The 19,885-nt window shown below is 48.8% G+C and overlaps 2 protein-coding genes across 3 annotated transcripts in view; one reads left to right on the top strand and one right to left on the bottom strand.

Moving 5' to 3' along the window:
- Window positions 1-251: 251 nt before the first annotated feature.
- On the top strand, window positions 252-7,586 carry PDRG1 (p53 and DNA damage regulated 1). Its single transcript, XM_070420115.1, has 5 exons — window positions 252-399; window positions 2,513-2,588; window positions 3,582-3,656; window positions 5,951-6,031; window positions 6,632-7,586. Exons 1-5 carry the CDS (start codon window positions 313-315, stop codon window positions 6,712-6,714), a joined length of 402 nt encoding a protein of 133 aa, XP_070276216.1. The 5' UTR covers window positions 252-312; the 3' UTR covers window positions 6,715-7,586.
- Window positions 7,587-9,212: 1,626 nt separating this feature from the next.
- TTLL9 (tubulin tyrosine ligase like 9) overlaps window positions 9,213-19,885 on the bottom strand; it is a 37,568-nt gene continuing 26,895 nt past the window's right edge. Inside the window, exons 10-14 of one of the 2 annotated variants that reach the window (XM_070420108.1) lie at window positions 17,691-17,749; window positions 16,504-16,700; window positions 15,084-15,197; window positions 13,738-13,862; window positions 9,213-9,617 (exon numbers count right to left, since the gene is read on the bottom strand). In XM_070420108.1, the coding sequence (XP_070276209.1) occupies window positions 9,541-9,617; window positions 13,738-13,862; window positions 15,084-15,197; window positions 16,504-16,700; window positions 17,691-17,749 (572 nt within the window). In that variant the 3' untranslated portion in view covers window positions 9,213-9,540. Of the gene's footprint in view, window positions 9,618-13,090; window positions 13,863-15,083; window positions 15,198-16,503; window positions 16,701-17,690; window positions 17,750-19,885 lie in introns of those variants that run through there. The other variant, XM_070420107.1, reaches the window with a different exon arrangement.

Raw genomic sequence — 19,885 nt, 5'->3', positions numbered from 1 at the left:
TGTGTCTCTTCTTCTCTCTAAAAATCAATGGAAAAAAATACCCGCAGGTGAGGATTAACAACAAACAAAACCTATGCAGAGGTTAAGAGGAGCACTGAGGACTGTGCTCTCTGGGCCTGCAGGGGGAGCTCCAGCCCCGCCCCCCAAAGGTAGGCCCTGCCCCGGGTGCACAGGAGCGCGCGCGCGCCGCCGGGCCTCTTCCCATTGACCATGCGCGCCGGAAGCCCGGTCAGAGCGGCGCGTGCGCAGAAGGGGCCGCAGCGGAGCCTGAGCAGACCTGGAGCCGGAGCGGGGTCGGAGCAGGCGGGCACCATGCTGTCACCCGAGGCGGAGCGGGTGCTGCGGTACCTGGTGGAAGTGGAGGAGCTCGCCGAGGCGGTGCTGGCGGACAAGCGGCAGGTAGGAGGCGCGTCCGCCGCGCCGGGGACCGGGCTCAGCGGTTGGGCCTGGTGGCGATCGCCGTGGGGAAGTGCGCGGGGTCCGGAATCTGGCCCCGGCACCGGCTGGCAGTGAGTTTACCGGGACCGGTGGTCTAAGGGCTGTGGCGACAGACGTGGCAGATGGAGGTGATGGGGGCACCGCGCCTCGCCGCAGCCATTTATTCAGACCTACGTGTTAGGGGAGCGCCCGCCCTGTGCCAGCCGTCCTCTCCATCCTTTCTTTGCCCTTTACTGTGCCCTCCAGTTCCCGACCATCACCCCTTTGGGCAGTTTACCTGAACCCCTTTTCCAAAAGGCAGTTCTGGGCTCCCTCATTGGCCTGGGCACCGTCCCAGTCAAAGCCCTGGAGGGGAGAAGAGGAACAGCAAAGCGGTCTGCGCGTCTGTGATTGCGCAGGGCTGGGCTGTGGGAGGAACGTGGACCCCGGGCGCGGCGGGCCTCGGAGACCTGAACAGGGAGCTCGGCTCTGGTTCGAATGGAAGTGCCAAGTGGTTAAAGGGAGTTGCGGGGGGTGGGGAGGAGGGAAGCAAAGGATGAGGCACTGGATTAAGGTTTTAAAAAGATCTCTCTGGCTTCTCTGTGGAGCACGTAAATACAGCAGCGGTTCTCAACCTGTGGGTCGCGACCCCCTTGGGGGTCGAACGACCCTTTCACAGGGGTCGCCTAAGACCATCGGAAAACACATATAATTACATATTGTTTTTGTGATTAATCACTATGCTTTAATTATGTTCAGTTTGTAACGAAGATACATCCTGCGTATCAGATATTTACATTACGATTCATAACAGTAGCAGAATTACAGTTATGAAGTAGCAACGAAAATAATTTTATGGTTGGGGGTCACCACCACATGAGGAACTGTATTAAAGGGTCGCGGCATTAGGAAGGTTGAGAACCACTGAAATACAGGAAGGCAAGGGGCCATTGGACCAGGGTGGTGGTGGTGGAGACAGCGGATGGGGCAGTAATATATTTTGGAGATGGGCATGGTTTTGTTTTTCTTTAGAATTGTATATTTATTTTGACAAATTTCGGACAGTGGCAGTAAAGATTGTGTTCTAGTAAAATCAATACAGCCTCATCACTTTTCAATTGGTAAAAGTCAAGCATTTTAAGAAAATGGCACGATAAAAACTAGCAGTGGACCAGCCTCGATGTGGCCTCCTCTTTACCACCTTTGTTGTAAGGGTTTTCTCTTCCATTTTCGGGTCCTGGGAGAATGTCAGCGTAGCTTCCCCATAATCCACTTCGATCCGGTTAGTAGGTCTTGATGATGGTTTCATAGGGGTCAGGGAGTAGGAGGAGACAAGAATGATTCGTGACTCCCCATCTTAAGTTGGGATGATTGTTTGGAGGTTGGGTGGGTATTTACTGAGAAGGGGAAGACCTGGGGAAGAGCCTATTAATCAGGGCATCAGTGTGCTGAGTGATGATGATAATAGCAGGTTGTGAGTAATCACCAGGTGCAGACACTGTGCTGATAATACATCGCGTTCCTGGCTCAGTAACCTGTGAGGAAGGTGAAGTCCCACAGTTACCAGCGTGCAGCAGGATTCAAACCTGGGTGTTCTGGCTCCAGAGCCAGTGCTCTAAAGCCCTATATGGTACCCGCTCCTCACTTCTGTAGTAGCTGTTGTGTTGTTACCACCATTTCAGTGCCTCCCTTCTGTTCCAGTCTCATATTGTTGGGCTTCTCATGATACGAGGTCAGAATCAGCTGGAGGGGCTTGCCCGGGGAGAGGTTTCCACTCCCCATGATCCTAAAATGCCCTAAAGCTGAGAACTAGCGCTCTAGTGGAGAATAAAGAATTATCTGTTTAGTCAGCATTTTCCCAGCACCTTCTCTGGGGGGAAAACATCTGCACCACACACGGTCTTTAAAGGACCCGGAAGCTGAGTAGGGGAAGAAGTGCATTCACACACTTGTCTGTCTTAGACAGGACCCTGGGAGTAGCCCAGGAATGATGCCTTGGTGTCTCTGTTGGGTGTTCATAGACAGGTGGGTCTGTTGGAGCTGACAAGCTGGGGCGAGCAGTCGCTGAGCTCCCTCCTGCCTCTGTGCTTTTCAGATTGTGGACCTAGACACCAAGAGGAATCAGAACCGAGAGGGCCTGAGGGCCCTGCAGAAAGAGCTCAGTGTCTCCGGTAAGTCACGACTCCTCACTCCAGCCCAGGAGGCCTGTGCAGTTTTCCGTCGAAGGCCTTTGCCTTGTCCCTAACAGAGAGCAGGCAGGAGGCTACAGGTGCGCGACACACCCATGGAGATGGGGAGGAAATTTCTCAGGTCTCACACAGACTGTGGCTCGGGGTTTCAGCTGCTCAACTCCATGACAGGCCCTTAGGTGCTGGCTTCTCAATGTTGGCACTGGGAAAGTACAGGGAGGGGGTATAAATCAGTACAAATGAGCAGAACAACAGAAATACGTAATTGAAAATTGTGAGAAAGCTGAAGGTGGGACTGGAGGTGGGATAGGTGTTGGAGGATAGGATGGGGGCTCTTAGAGGCCAAGTGGTTGTGACAGAATAAGCAAGGGGAAGGGCATGTGATGAAGCTGGGAAGATGGGCAGAGGCCAGGCCGTCATGAAGGGAAGAAATTTGAATTTTACTTAAAGTGCATTGGAAGGTCTAAAACCATTGCTTTTCATCTGACCAGAGTAAAAGCCAGAGTCCTGCAAGAGCCCATGTAATCCAGACCCCCTTACACTCTTCCAACATCATCTCTATTCCCCCTCCCTCACTGACTCCATCCTTACTGGTCTCCTTGCTGTTTCTAACACCCCAAGCACATTACTGATTATTTTGCTGCAGGGCTCACACCCTCACTTTCTTCAAGTCTCTGTCCAGATGTCACATAATCAGTGAGGCCTTTTCAGACCACCAGGTCCAACAAGTCTCTCCCCTGCTCTGGCATTCCCCACCCCCTTACCCTGCTTTATTTTTCTCTGCAGTGCTTAGACCTGCTCGGACCTGACAAATGATAGCTTTGCTTGTTTATTCCCCTTCCTCCACTATAACTTAAGCTCTGTGCGTGCAGGATCTTTGTATTGTTCTGCTGTGTTTTCAACATCTAAAACAATGCCTAGTGGATAGGAGGTGCTCAGAATATTTGTTGAAGGAATTACCACTTTCCATTTCAGAAGATGTGATGGTTTGCTTTGGGAACATGTTTATCAAGATGCCTCACCCTCAGACGAAGGAAATGATTGAGAAAGGTAAGGCCTCCTGGGCATGAGTCAGGGAAACAGCTGCCTCCCCTTGGGGGGGGGGCGGGGGGGAGGTTGGTGCATCTCTGTAGCCCTTTTTTTTTTTGAAGTTGAGAGAAAACAGTATGTGTGCTGAGCATAATGCTTTATTTGTGGAACAAGTTGGACCACAAAGAACAGAAAATTCAACAAATTGAGGCTTAAAAAATTTGGTTCTGTTTTTCTCATGTAAGAAGTTATCTGGAGTCAGCCATCCAGGACTGGCATGGCCGCTCAGCAGGGTCACCTTAGCATCTTCTCATGGTGGTTGTGTCATCATTGCAGGGCTCATGTCCACGTGCCAGGCTGGAGGAAAGGCAAAGGGCTTTCTCCTTATATGGCAGGGGTAGGGAACATCTGGCCCGTGGGCTGTATAAGGCCCAAGAAATCATTTGGTCTGGCCCTGCCAAAGCATTAGGGGAGACCGAATATAGTAGGCTAAGGTTAAGTTGATAATTTTGTTACAGTGCAAGAATGATGTTATAAATATCCGAATGGCCCTTGGCAGAAAAAAGGTTTCCCACCCCTGATATGGCCTTGCCTTCTGTTTTGGAAATAGGCTGTCCTCCTCAGGGCCTTCTGCTGACACCTCTATGGCCAGAACTAAGTTACATGGCCCCCACAGATACAAGGGAGCCTGGCATAGTGAACTTTTATTTTTCACATCCCCTACAAGAGAGACTGTGTTGAAAATGGGGGTTTGGGGAGAGTGAACCTTAGGGTCGGCAACTAAATAGATGTTTCTCAAATATGGATGACCACAGTTTCCAAAGCTCTTTGGAGATGCATCATAAAGGTAAAAAGTCAGGTTGCAAATGCATCCTTGGCTGGGAAAAGGACAGGTTACACATATTTCCTCTTTTCTACCCTTGAAAATGTATAGGTCAAGAGGACCAGCAAGGTTGCCTCTGTCTCTGAAGACAGGGTGCCTCTGTCCCTGTTGAAATAAAAATTCTAGCAAAGGATTAGCTTGGAATAGAAGTTTCTGGTTGTCCTGTGAAAAACCATACACATTATGGTTATAAAATGGAGTTGTCATTGCACTCGGGTGGCAGGCTGGAGGATACTTTCAGAGGGGGTCACTTGCCTGGGTTCAGGATCTGATCTTCAGCTGTCTTGGCCCATAAATGTGGTCGTGTTACTGTGCCGAGAGGGGTTCTGGGACATTGTTATCTATAGTTCTCGGTGATTGACACAGGCTGAACAAGCTTGTCAGAGTAGGGTTACTCATTTACATTGAGCAACCCATTTTATTTTTTATTTTTAATATGTTTTTACTGATTTTTTTTTTAGAGAGAGAGGCAGGGAGAGGGAATAGAGTGAGAGAAACATCATCTCTTGGCTGCCTCCTGCACCACCCCCACTGGGGATTGAGCCCACAACTCGGGAATCTAAGGAATTGAACCTCTTAATTCCTGGGTTGACTCCCACCCACTGAGCTACACCAGTCAGGCGAGCAACCCATTTTAAAAGATTGAGTAGAACCATTGCCCAGACCAGAGGCCCAGCTGATCAGGGGCTTCTCATCAGAAAGAATGAAAGTCTGTGGGGAAGACAAACTAGCTCGAATGTTCCTATGGGCAGGTGAAAACAGAGCAGGTGGAGAGGACTGAGTGACAGTCAGATGTATCATCTCAAGTTGAGCTTTGTAGCTTCCACTTCTCATAGTGCAGTTTGCTTTCAGGTGCAGTCTGTTAAGGGAAGATAACCTTTTCTATCCACTGAGGCTAAATAGGTTAAGCTTGAGCATTCAGCTTGCCCATTGATAGTTAGGTTGTTTAGGTCACATGTTACCACCATCATGCTTTTCTAAAAACCCCTTAATGGACTTGGGTTTATAAAATTCCTTAGCCACCATTTTCCAGTCATCGTAGGGTAGGTCTGCTATAGGTTCTCCATTTTATTTTTCCAGTTGAATTTTCTCTGATTTCACTGTGGAAGGGTGACCTAAAATCCTGATGTTGCCTCCCCTATGCACCAATTAGCCCAAGGTATTTGCATAGTGAAAACAGGCCAGGAGATTGAGAGTCAGGGGATTGGTCTGCTCAGCCCTATCCCGGGCTCACTCAGTGGTTGTGGGCAGGTCACGTTGCTTCTCTAGCCTTTGGTTCCTTCCTCAATTAGTTTCTGAAGTCCCCTTTTCCTTCTGGAATGCTAAGAGCCCTTGCTCTCAAAGGGGCTAGGGAGAGGCTGGCACCCCCGACTGCTTTTGGTCATTCTGTCTGTAGTATAACCTCATTCTATTTGCCCACCTCATTTTTCAGATCAGGATCATCTGGATAAAGAAATAGAGAGACTCCGGAAACAACTTAAAGTGAAGGTCAACCGCCTCTTTGAGGCCCAAGGTATTAGCCTAGGAAGTGGGGAAGGGGGGAAGAAACCAGGAGGGGACAAAACCATCAACATGGACTTAGAGGGCAGGATTGGGAAGCCCCTCCCAGGAGGGCAATGGCCTGGACAGCATGTGAGTGGCACTGAACCTGGGGGCAGGGGGCAGGGGGCAGTGGCTGTCTCTAGCCATCCCGAGATAGAATGGACAAGGAAGTTTGTGGGGTCTTCTATCACAAATTCTTTCCAGGTTCAGGAATGGCCTGAGCTATCTTACATTTTATGCCAGGGCATGGTGTGGGGACCGGGACAGCTCTGACTCAGAAGCTGAATTCCTAGGTAAACCTTACCACCCACATCTGCCATAGGTATGGCAGAAATCTAAAGGTTTCTGGCCAGCAGAGTCATAATTCTGCAGGTTCTTGAGACTCAGTAGTGGGTGTCAATGTTCATTGTTCAGTATATTGTAGAGTTGAGGCCCTTCCCTGTCAGACCTCACAGCCAGGTGTCTGGCAGTATGAATGCTGTATGAGCTCCTTTCCCAGGCCTGACTCCAGGGCCAGTAGGTTGGACAACAGGAGGCCTGAACGCACTGATGGATTGTCTTCTCTCCTTAGGCAAACCGGAGCTGAAGGGTTTTAACCTGACCCCCCTCAACCAGGATGAACTTAAAGCTCTCAAGGTCATCTTGAAAGGATGAAATTCAAGAACCAAGATAAGGGGCCTGAAACCAGCATCCCCCTGGGATTATGTAGGACCCAGAACGCTCCATCTTTGAAACCTGCAAGGACAGGATCTACCCTGCAAGGACACAGGCATCAGCAACCTGGCCATGGCTCCTGTTTGCAGCCTCTGTATCTGTAGTGCTTGACCGCTCTGTGAAAGCAGAGGGAACCCTCAGCCTGCCAGTGCCTGTGGGCCTGACCACTGGGCTGAATGGACATAAGACCCATTGATAGGCCTAGCAGCCACAGTGGGTGGGCGGGGGCAGCGCCTGTGGGGGTATGAGAATGACTGCAACAGACACTTCTCAACAGTGGCCTGCTGTTTAAATGGGCCCTGGGCAGGGAAGGGGAAGAGTGGGAGCTTCATTCCAGCATTCCTCTCAGAAAGGGAGACATTAAAGCAGCATGTGTAACAGAATTGGAATGCAGCAGGAACCTCACAGGTGGTTTCTGAATGAAGGACAGGATCTTGGTGCTTCGTGGTTCACCACAACTATCTGTGGAGCAGACATACCATTTCTCCCCACTCGCTCCATTTTGGCTCATTTTTCCTGCTTGCTCCCAGATGGAGCCCAGCGTAGGTGCTGCTTATCAACCCCCACAGCTGCTTTTTCGTCAGGAAGGCCTTAGAGTCCTGCACCAGAGATGGGTGAGGGGGACTGCCTCTTCACGTGCTTCATGCGTTCAGGATGCCCCTCCACCGCCTCCAAAAGCAGGGCCAGGGCCAGCGCTGCTCTCTGAGTTCCCTTATCGTCAGTGGTCTCGGGTCCTAATGTGAATGTGCTGTGAGGGCAACACGGTATCTTTCTGTTCACTGAGGCTTCAATAAAAGCACCTAATGAATGGATAGCTGCTTCTGTTCTTTACCTCATTTGGTCCTTAATTGCAGGCATACCACCCCCTTTAGGATACCACCCGTGAAGGGCAGTGGTTCCTCCTTGAATGGTGGCAGGCTTAGACAGGCACACTGCCGTGCCCCCTGCTCCACTCAGCTGCTGCCGATAGTTTCATTGGAACATAGGCTGCCATGTCTAGATCTTACGTTTTCTTAAAGAAGAACTAGCAGTTTGGATTTTTAAGTTGAATTTTCTGTCTTTTAAATATTGCTGACTAGTTCAGGAAAATGTTTAAAACTTTGGTGTTGGCCAAACAAAATACATAAGTCAAATTTGGCTCAGAAGTGCGATGTTGCATCCTTCTGAGTTTTTTTTTAGTAGAAATTTGTGTGTGTTTTCCATACTGGCTCAAAGAGTAGGGAGATGGAGTTGGAAACTAAATGGAAGTAAACTAAATGTTCACAGTAGATTAAAGGAATTGATGGCTCCTGGTAGTGGGATACTACACAGCTGTAATCAAGAATAAGGAAGCTTTGAGCACTGATTTGGAACAAGCTCCAAGGTTAAGTGAGAAAAGCAAGGGGGCAGGACATGTGTCTGATAAGCTGGTGATTTGTATGCAATCACCAATTATTTGGTTCCCTCCAAACAAACTGCATATTTGGGGTGGAAGGGAAGAACGTGTTGCTGTTATATTGCATATTTTTAAATATAAATTTAAAAAGTAGGGAGTAGCAGCATTCACTTTGCTAGACACTATCTGGTAGGACTGCCTTGCTCACAATTTCCTCTAAACATTGCCCCTACCTGTCTGGCAAAGTAGATGCTAGGACAAAAAAGAGCCAATTGGATCCTACTGGAAAGGTAGAACCCATGCCTGGGGCTGTCTGGGCTCTCCTCAGTCACAGGGATGAAGGAGGAGGCCCAGAGTTGCTGGTTTCTGGCCTTCCCAAAGCTGACTGGTTCATTTCTTGGACATGACAGTATTCACTTCCAAAAGCCCTTCCCATCCCTGGGCAGTCACATTCTGTTGTTTGTAGCTAAAAGAACTGTCGTGAAGCAGGAAGAGTGGTAGAGGAAGCTGCCTGGGATCCCCTAATGGGTCCCCCATGCAGCAGTTAGTCCACCAGCCCACTTGTAATTCCTATGAAGCTAAGAGGAGGCGTAGGAATGTGGGAATGCTATCTCCTTGCCTGCTGGCACAAGGCTTTCTAGTTCAAAAAGCTCAGCTCCCAACCTCAAGTAGGAAGGCCCAGAGAGGCACCTGTCACCCAGATGACTTAGATAAGTCTAAGCAGCTCTGCCTTCCTGACCCATGTCCATCTGAGCAATGGGGACGCTTGGCCTGCTGGCTTTCACAGAGTCGGGGGAGCACCACGGGTTCCCCTGACAGGCAAGGTCAGGGTATTGTAAGGAGGAGAAGATGTGCGGGGTCCAGTCCTCCAGACTCCCAGTAAACACCATCTATAATTGCTTGCTTTGCGAACATAGCTTAAGACAAGTTCCCTAGCCCGTGAATCCTTTGCTCTTGGAGGACTCTTACAACCCTGACCTCCTGGGAGACATCAAAGGGTGAAGCCAGGAGGACACCGCTGCAGCCCATGGCATTCCCTGGGCCAAGCCTGGTGCCCAGTAACTTCGAGTAAGGCCTGTGCTCATTTAGTAGACGTGACCTCTCTGGAGAGCCGAATTTGCTGAGTTTTTACTCTTGGGGCCTATTCGCAAAGCCAATCTGTCAAGGTTAAAACCCATCCAGTCCAGAGGATTGGCTGTCTCCCGGTGCGAAGATGCCCAGGGGTCGGTGGGGGAATCCAGGAGACCCGGCCCAAGCAGCAAGCAGCAGCTGTGGCCCATCCAGAGGGAGGGAGGCATGTGCTCTGAGGTGCTGCTGTGCTGGCAACGGAGTGGGGAGAGGACTGGATGGCATGGCACCTCCCAGGGACGCTTGCCTCTCAGCGGCTGGTATTAGCTGGAACCTTTCTTCTGGCCTTGAAGGGAGCGAAACAGCTGCCTCAGCTGTTTTTTTCGATCATTGATGCAACCTGGAAGGGAAGTGGAGAGTTGGCTGGGAGGTCCTGTCCCTAGGAAAAGGGGTTGGGGAGTGGAGCGGCCTGTGCTCCTGCCACCTGTTGGGAGGAGGAGACAGCAGCCGTGCAGCTATGGATGGCTTATGGCTCGCACCCTCAACTGCTGTGGCCCTCAGGCAGGTAATTTTCCTCTTCATGCATCAGTCTTCTCATCTGGAAACCAAATACTTGCTTTATGGGATGAGTGTAAGGATCATCAAAGGAAGGTAACATTCATTGGGGACTTACCTCAGGGGCTGCTTCAGGTGCTGAATGTGGATTAACTTGTTGAGGTCTCACCAGAATGATGTGTAGAAGAAAAAAACTGAGGTTCAGACATGCCAAGTTATTTGCTCCAAATCACACAATAAATAGCAGGTCTGGATTTTGAACCCAGGCTAGAGGTCAAGTTCTTAACCACTACCCCACATTGCTTTCCTTCTGGTTTCACTCAGTGAAAATGCATTAAAGCTAGCACAGAGCCTAGCACCTAACAGGGTTAAATGCTGGCTTTCTTCCCTTACCCAACCCCATGTGTCACGCACAGTTGGCTAAGGGACAAACATTTCCACAGAGTCGCCCCTACTCCTGTGTGTCCCAGGGAGTCCGTGCTGAGAGGCCACCATGAACATGGGAGACACCTCCTCTCCTGCACATTCACGGTGTTACCACTTCCTGTTTGCTCTCAGAGCTGGTCCTTGAAGCAATTCCATGGTCACTGAGTCTTGTGTCAGGCATATTGATGGCACTCACAAATGCTGGTTGAATGATGAGTCCACATGGCCACAACTACTGACCTAAAGGAGATGGCCATCTTTCTTAGCACCCCAAAGCCCCATTCCTAACTCCTAGGTGCTCACTGGTCATCAAGGCTTCAAAGCTAAGAGCCCACTATATGCATCCCCAGGGTTCCATGGAACCTTAGCTTTAACTGCAAGGGCTCATTCATAACTCCCAAATATTTGTGTCCAATGCAAATCTCTTCTTGGAGTCCTAGACTCATCTCTGAGTCATCTGCTGATCTTTTCACCAGGAGATCCCTCAACATATCCATAATGCATTTCATCAATCCTCTTCCCACTCCCGGCCAGCTCCTCTGGTATTCACCACCATATGCTCACCCTCCACTGGATACTTGGGAATTATCTAGAGATTTCTCAAGCAGTGGCTCTCAATCTAGGCTGTGCTTTAGGGTCATCGGGGAGATTAAAAAAAATACTGATGTCCAGACCAACTGTATCTTTATCAGGCATTGGTCTTTTTTAAAGCTCCCATGTGATTCTACAGTACCTAGTACCTAATAGGTTAGATGCTAGCTTTCTTCCCTTACCCAACCCCATGTGATGCAGCCAAAGTGGAGAAGCCAGGGTGTCCTGAATCGTTGCTACTCGAATAGGGTCCAGAAAACAGCAGCATCGATATCTGAGATGGATTATTAGCAAGGAGAGCTGCAACAACCCCTCCCTTTCCTACATGCACCTCTCTCTGCAGGTGACTGAAGAGGTGGAGGCTATTTCCTTGCCCTGTGAATCTGGGCTGGACTAGCTTTAACTAATGGATTGTGGAGGAATGGTACTTTCGGACTTCTAAGCCCATGCCTGGGGGTCAAGAGGCTTCACTACATCTTCCTCGCCTTCTTGGAACCCTAGGACTACCATGTGAAGAAGCCAGGCAGCACTGCTGGAAGACAAATGACCACCTAGACAGAGAGGCCCAGCTGACAATCATTATCAACCACCACACATGTCCATGAAGCTATCCTAGGCCATCAAATCTCAGTGCCTCGCCAGGTGCCTGGAGCCCTATGAGTGACTCTAGGACGGTGACACCTGAAGAATGAATAGCAAATCAGATAGCTGTTTTAAGCTGCAAGGTTTGGGGGAGGTTACATAGTAACAGTTAACTAATAGAGAGCATCACCTGGGAACTTGTCAGATATGCAGAATTTTAGGCCTCACTCCAGAGCTACTGAATCATAATCTTCATTTAAACAAGATTTCCAGGTGGTTGTATCCACAGCTTGAAAGCATTATGTAGTCATCGTCCAAACACGCAATTTGGCAGACACTAGGGATCTGCTGTGGAAAAGCCATTCACAAACTTCCTCTCCCCTGCCTTCCTCAAGGCAAACTACTTGACATCCCAGGCTTCCTTGCATCATGGGTGGCCCTGTGAGCCAGCTCTGATAGATGTCAGCAGAGGCCCCTGGGAGGGCATCCCTTTTGGGATTAACAATCAAAGCCTGAAGGAAAGGCTTTGGTCCTTGGGCCTCCCTGTTTCTTTCTGCCTGGGACAAGGACATAGCGTCTGGAGTTGGAGCAGCCATCTTGCAACCTGAGCAACCTGAGGCAGCAAGCACGAGCACCAAGGCAACCTACTAAGTGTGGCACAGCAAAAAGAGGCAAGAGCATCATGCTGCCTTTGTGCCAGCCCTCAAGACAAATCAGTCCCTCTCTGGCTAACTATTAGTGGCTTTTCTGTTGCTTGCAGCCAAGCCCAATCCCAAATCATACCAAAACCTTTTCATAAAAAATAAAAAGATGCCACAGAGAGCATTTAAAAAGCAAATTACAACTCAGTAAAATGTTTACAATAAGCTTGACAGAGAGGTGTAATTTAACATATTAATATCCAAGGCCTTTATACATTTAAAAAATGTAAACAGCCCATTGAAAAATAGATTGAGTATGGACAGCTAACAAAAGAAGAAATGCCAATTAAAAATCTGAAACCTCACCAGTAATCAGTGGAATGTACACGTTGGTAAAGTTTTTTTTGTTTGTTTAAATTCAGAGCTCTTTCAGGAAAGCCATCTGGCTATAATAAGTCTATCCCTCTGACCCAGTAATTGTATTTCTTGAAATCTGTCCCAAAGAAACAGCCAGATTTTTCACTTGAGCTTTACGTGAAAGGATGTTCATCATGCCATTGTTTATAAAAGTGAAAAATTGAAATCATGCCATGTGCTCAATTACAAGAAATTGGTTTAGCAAATTTGGCATCTGTGTAAGCAAGAATGTTTTGTAGCCAGATGGGAACGCAGTTTTGAACTGTGCTAAGGGACAGGAGAGCTAGCCGTCGAGCATTCAGGTTTTGCAGTCAGTCAGACTGGAGTTCAGGTCCTGGCTCACCGCTTATAACCGAGACCTTAAGCAAGTCGTGTAACATCTGGAAATCGTTTCCTTATCTGTAAAATGATAATAAAAGCTGCCTAAAAATGAAATGAGATAACATATGTAAAATATTTAGTCTAGACCCGGCACATAAGTGTTTCCAAAAGATAGGCTCTTATTAACATTGTTGAATGATGTGGAAAATGCTACATGGAAAAGTGGGACTCAAAACTCCAGTCCTACGCCAAATCTGTAAAAGGGAAAAATATGAATATATGCATTTTTTTAAAAACTGGAAGGAAGCACACCAGATAGTTAAAGATGGTTATGTCTGGATGATTTTTTATTTCCTTCTTTAGTTTTCAAATATTCTACAATAAGTGTGAATAATTTTTGTTTTTTAATGTTTTTTTAATGTATTTATTTTATTTCAGAGAGAGGAAGGGAGAAGGAGAGAGAAATAGAAACATCGACTGACTGCCTCCTGCATACCCCCTACTTGGATTGGCTGTCTCCTGCATGCCCCTTACTGGGGATTGAGCTTGCAGCCCTGGCATGTGCCCTGACTGGGAATAGAACCAGGGCCTCCTGGTGCATGGGACGAAGCTCAACCAACTGAGCCACACCGGACAGGCAAAACTTCTCATTTTTTAAACACCAAGTTTTCAAGTCAAGCCCTGAAGTCCTTAATCTCTCTTTAATCTATCATGGGAGGGGGGTTGTTTGTCATTGTTTTCTGTTTGCTTTCCTGAACCTTTTGAAATCTACCTCCTGGCAGATTAATAATATCTCTCACTATGTGCCAGGCAGTGTTCTAGGCATATATTGAGATAGAAACTATTTACTCTCCACTTCACAGATGAGGAACAAAGAGGTTAAGTCTTGGTCCAGGTCATACAGCTGTGCCAAGGGGCCAGTCTTAGACCACCTGGAACCTCCCATGACACATCCCTGGTGCCCACTTCCCACATGGCCCCACATACCAAGGTGTGTGTTGGTCACAAAGTTCCCCATTTCTGACAAGTCGGGAACCCCCTCTTCTCTGCTGACAGGGCCATCATTCCACATGAGGTCAAAGCCTCCCACTCGCTTCTCCCTTCCTGTGAGCCTGGACAGGCAGGAGACACAAAGGGTTAAAGAAGGTGCACCTGGTAGGACCCAAAGACCCTGGCCAGCTCCCTGATTCACCCCTGCAGCCTGCTGGTCCCCACACTGTCAGAATCCCTTCCTTTGCCCACCATTCACTGGCTGTTTCCTAGGTGCCCACACAGGTCTCAGAGGGGCTGTCCCCCACTTTTGTCCCTTGGCTTAAACACTTGCCCTCAGTACTTCCGCATTCTGGTTTAAACTCTGCTGTCTCCCCAAACCATAAATTCCATGAAGGTAGGAACTGGGTCTGTTCTATCCTTCACTGTGTCCTCAATGTGTGGCACAGGGCCTGACACACGTGAGGCTCAAATGTTTGTTGAATGACTAAATGATGGCAGATATAGTGGACACCTGAGGTTCCCCCTGCTCAGCATCCATTTTACCTTCTTTCAGCCTAAGAGTGCCTTGGTTTTTCCTTTGAGAACCATCCTCCCTCTCTCACTTACATGGCTCAGGTGAGGTTGACCCCATCCCCTGGGAGGTGGGCACAAGACCTAGGCCTGGTTAATCAGAGTCATAATGATTGGTTCAGAGAGGACATGTGACCCAAACCCCACTCATGAACAATAAGAGTCAGCCCTCAAACTCTTGCTGGAATAATTGAGAAAAAACTAATAAAGAAGAAAGAGATGAGAGGGAATGAGGGACAGGGAGAGGGAGGGAGGGAGGAATGGAAGGATAGAGAGATAGAGGGAGGGAGGAATGGAAGGGAGAAGACAGACCAACCAACACTGACTGAAGTCAGGCCCTGAATTTTCCTTACGTACACATTGTTGTAACAACGTATAGTCTCTTACTGAGCACTTACTGTAGCTAGGCACTTGACAATAAGTTATCTTGGTAAATTGATCTAACAATCCTGAGAGGTAGACACATGAGGAAAGAAGCTCAGAGAGGTGAAGTGACTGGTCCAGGGTCCCACAGTCAAGAAATGTCGAGGAAATCCTGCCGGACCAAATCTCAGAAAGCTGTGGTTGGCCCTGCCCTGAACCCAAAAGGGCTGAGTCCTTGGACCAGGCTCCAACCCCGTGTGGACATCTCAGTTTCCGTCTATAAAATAGCAGGGCAGGCTAGAGTGTCTCTGAGGGCCGCTCAAGTCCAAGGTTCTGAGTTCTATCTCTTCCTGGGTGGGAGCCCCGATTGTCATGTACGGGGTGCCTGAAAGGCTGCCCTCCCCCACCTGGCTTCCATGTCCACGATGTGCAGGGTGTCTTCCAGGAGGCAGGTCTTCAGCTCATAGTCCTCCTGGCTGCTGGCTGTCAGTGATGGGGACGCATTGACCTCCAGGAGCCATCTGGGGAGGGAAAAGAAGGGAGAGTCTTAGGGTTACCTGGTCCCTGGAGCTCCTGGAACTTCACTGAGAGGCTAGATGGGGTGCCTGGGCCTCACCCTCAATTCACCCAGACTCACTCTCTCCTCTTGTCTAAAACTTTTTGAAAACAATTGATACCCCACAGGGGCGGGGCTTGGTGAACTGGAAAGAGCATTCCATGTCTACAGGGCTGGCTGTGGCCAGCTCCAGGGGAGTGTTGCCCTGTGGGAGCATGAGCCCAGGATTACATGATTGTTTTATGTTTTCCAGAAAAGCCAAAAATCCAGACTTTTGTGTGACCATCTCCCAGTGTTTAGAGATTGTCACTGAATTTCAATGAAAAAGAAACAAACAAACAAAAATATTCTGAAGGCCAAACTCCAGGTGGCTGCAGGCCAAAGGCAACCCAATGGCCTCCAGTTTACAACCTCTTGTTTTGTGCAACCCGGTCATTTACAGCCAGGAACCTGGGCACAGAAAGGGAAGGGCTCACCCAGCAGGTCAGTGGGAGCCTCAGGTCCCACTTTCCACTATCTGCTGCCTCCTCCAAGTTTGTTTCCCCTATCAGCATCACTCTGATGCCCCAGCCACATCTTACCCCAGGGGCAAAGGAGAGAGACCCCTGGTACGGACCCTGTTTCTCTGAATATGGGCCCGATTTAGGTCTTGACTCCTACTCCTGGCTCAGAAAGCCCCTCAACACCATACAGTGACCCTCAGGAGGTGCTGGGCCCAGGAGCTGCACTACTGGCGGGGAGCAGCTCAGCCCAGGAACTATGACCCTGGGCCTGGCTCTGCCCTTGACTTACAGGGTGACCTCAAGCTGCCAGAACCACCCCAATGGTATCACATGAGGGCCATTGCTGGGGTCCCTGCCACCTCAGTTTGTTCTACTCATCAGCTCAACCTCATGGACACTGAGGGAACGCACCAAATTCTTGACAGGGATCAACATGGTGACAATACTCCCTTGTAAGGCACTTTGCATCTGGAAAGCACCAGGGCTAACAGAGGGTAATTTTCTTGCTGGTACCAGAGGAGGATCCCTGACTCAGCATATATTTAGGAAAGGCCTCTGAGTGCCAGGCATGAGGCTCAGTGCTCTATACTTCATTTATTCCTCATAACAATGCTATAGGCACAGCAACCATTTTACAGATGGGCAAACTGAGGCAACAGAAAGTGTGCCTAATGAGGAAGTGGCAGAGCTGAGGTCAAACCCAGGCAGTCTGGGTGGAAAATGTGCCCCCTGGCTCTCCAGGGCAGGGCCACTGGCCCATCCACTTACGGCTTGAGGTCCTGGTCTATGAGAATGTCATAGCCGTACAGCTCAAAGCAGTGCTTGTCACTGATGATCACCTTCTGCACACTCTGCAGGCTCTTGATGAAGATGTTGTCCATGTCACTGAAGAGCGATTCCACTGCTTCTGGCCCGTGCTTGGACGCCAGGTACTGTCGGAAGCGCTGGAGCATCCATTTGCAGCCCTGGGGCCCGTGCACCCGGGTTGGGAGAGGGAGCCTTAGTTAACCGGGACCTGGGCTGCCGGGACCTTCCAACAATCGCCATCAACATGGCCCTCAGGCTTGGACAAGAGGAGCCCAACCCTGAGTCCTGTGACCAGGAGAACCCCAAGTGTGTCTTTCCTTTTGGGACAAAGACTCTGCAAGCCCAAGGGGATGTGTCCAGCCGGAGAGTATGTGCCTCCCTTCCTAGAGCATAGCCTAGACCAGTGGTCGGCAAACTGCGGCCCGCGAGCCACATGTGGCTCTTTGGCCCCTTGAATATGGCTCTTCCACAAAATACCGACTTCTGCACATGGGCCATGAAGTTTTAATTGCACTGTACATGCGCACCCCGCACGTGGTATTTTGTGGTATTTTGTGGAAGAGCCACACTCAACGGGCCAAAGAGCCGCATGTGGCTCGCGAGCCGCAGTTTGCTGACCACGGGCTAGACTCACAATCCCAGAAGTCCTTGCCCAAATGCCCTGTGCAGGCCTCTCCCTGGGCCTGCTTCCCTGAAGACAGATTGCACTGACCATTTGTGCATCCCAAGGCCCCCACTGTGCGGGTATGAGCTTGGGGCCAGCTCTCCCTGTGCACTCCTGTTCTGGCTTTTAACTCTTAGAAGTCATAGAGTTCTAAATTTGAACCTGGCCTTGTAGGTTATTAGGTAGAAGGTCAACACGTAGATAGATGATGATGGATAAATAAAAGCATATCTGTCCAGTCAGGAGGACAGAACACATTTTGTTAGAGGGTATGTTAGTTTGGCTTATAACTTAAATATCTAGACACTATGCATGGGCCTCCATTTGTACTCCTGCCCTGGGCCCTGCAAATGGGAAGGGTGGGCTCGGCTGCACTGTGAACTCTGAGCCCAAGACAAGCCTGTGCTGGGCTCTCTGGCACTCTGACCCACCACCCCAGCCGCCCCAGAGGCTGAGCCCGAGGGCAGGAGCCCAGCTTGCTCACCTTCTTTGGGTGGTAGTCAGGGGACGTCTTTTGCACGGCGACATTGGTGAGGTGCACATCTGGCAGAGGTTGGTGGTCAAGGATCAGTGTGGACAAGAAGAGTGAGTCCTGCTCCATGTAGCCCCCAGGGACCAAACTGAGACCCTTCCTTGGGAATTGATGGGGAAGGCCACAAAAACAGCCCAGAGGTCACGTGTGGGCTTTAGAGTCCGGTGGGCCTGGGTTCCAATCCTGCCTGCATTGTTACCGGCTCCGAGCCCCTGAGCAAGTTACTTGGCTCCTCCGAGTCTATTTTCCTACATATTTAATGGGAGTACCTAATAGTAGATTGGCCTCGCAGAAGTATTTGAAAGATTAGATAACAGTCTATATAGAAGCACCTCTTATAGTGCCTGGTATAGCTGTTATTATAGTATGATTTTTCAACTCAAGAGGAGAACATTTTCTAACATATAGAGAGACTAAATATAGAACAGCCGTCTTGGGATATTCTGAGCTCTCTGTCACCAGAGGGGTTCGGGCTGGGTGGCCACTTTGTAGGAATATTGAAAAAGTGATCCAGCTTTGGTGTGGGGTCAAGATGGCCTCAAAGGTCCAAGCTCTGAGAGTCTGCCTTTTGCTATCATCACCATGGTGACCACCAGTAACATCGACAACACATGGCAGCTTACAGAGCATTTCACGCAAATCATCTCATTTGTTCCTCAAATTATTCCCATCTCAAAAAAGAGAACTTGAAGCTCCGAGAGGTTAAGTAAGGGACAGCTGTTCAGGACAGTCCTCCACCAACCCTCCCGCCCCCACTGCATTTCACCTCATGAAATGACCATAAGGTGTAACTTTCTCCAGGACTTACTGGGAGGTAGAGGCCCTAGGGAACTAACCCAAGTGTAACTCCCCTAAAACGTGTGTTGCTCCCCGTTTGCTGCATGAAGCGCAGAGGAAGGCGGGCATCCTCGTTAGCACCATTGTTCTAGAACGTCTTCTTTAGAGATTTCCAAAAACTTTTTTTTTTTTCACATTTGTCTGAGAGTTCTTCTACCTTAATTTCAAAAGAATAAGTACATAACAAACCACTAAATAATAAAAAGAGCTCTTAGGTTTATGGTCAACTGACTTTTGAAAAGTGTGCCAAGGCAGTTCAATGGGGGCAAGCACTAAATGGGCCAGGACACCTGAATATGCACATGCAAGAGAATAAGGCTGGACCCCTTCCTCATACTATAGACAAAAATTAACTCCAAATGTATCTTGGACCTAAATATAAGAGCCAAAACTTGAACTCTCTTAGAATATAATATAGAAATAAGCAATGACCTTGGGTTAGTCAGGGCTCCTTAGCTGTGACACCAAAAGCATGAGTGACAACAGAAAGAGTAGATAAGTTGAACTTCATCAGTATTAAACCCTTTTGTGCTTCAGCTACGGCTGGTTGCTCAGTGGTTAGAGCACCAACCTGCAGACCAAAGGGTCGAGGATTTGATTCCTGGTTAAGGGCACGTACCTCTGTTGCAGGTTTGATCCCCAGCCCTCAGTCAGGACACATGTGGGAAGCAACCAGTCTATATGTCTCTCTCACTTTGATGTTCCTCTCTCTCTCTCTCTCCCCTCCTCCCTCCCTTCCACTTTCTCTCTAAAGATCAATGCAAAAAATATTCTCGAGTGAGAATTAAAACACACACCCCCAAACAAAAAAATTTTGTGCTTCAAAGAACATTATCCAGAAAGTGAAAAGGCGGAGCACAGGATTTTTAGTTTCACATGCAGTGAAAATACTCCGCATGATACAACAATGATGAATACACATCATTATGCATTTGTCCAATCCCATAGAAAGTACAGCCTTAATGTAAATTATGGACTTTGGGTGATTATGATGTGTCAATGTGGGTTTATCGATTGTAACTAATTAATGGGGAATGTTGGTAACAGGGGAGGCTATGTGTGTGTATGGAGGCAGAGTATGTGGGAAATCTCTACCAGTGGTTCTCAGCCTTCCTAATGCCGCGACTCTTTAATACAGTTCCTCATGTTGTGGTGACCCCCAACCATAAAAATTATTTTCGTTGCTACTTCATAACTGTAATGTTGCTACTGTTATGAATCATAACGTAAATATCTGATATGCAGGATGTATTTTCATTGTTCGTGACCCACAGGTTGAGAACCACTGCTTCCTCTCAGTTTTGCTGTGA

This window comes from Myotis yumanensis, unplaced genomic scaffold (genome assembly GCF_028538775.1).
Source record: "Myotis yumanensis isolate MYYU_CA2020_CCGP unplaced genomic scaffold, mMyoYum1.0.hap1 SCAF_7, whole genome shotgun sequence".
In the NCBI taxonomy this organism is placed as follows: domain Eukaryota; kingdom Metazoa; phylum Chordata; class Mammalia; order Chiroptera; family Vespertilionidae; genus Myotis; species Myotis yumanensis.
Note: the sequence above shows the minus strand (reverse complement) of the source record. Positions and strands in the feature narration are given on the sequence as shown.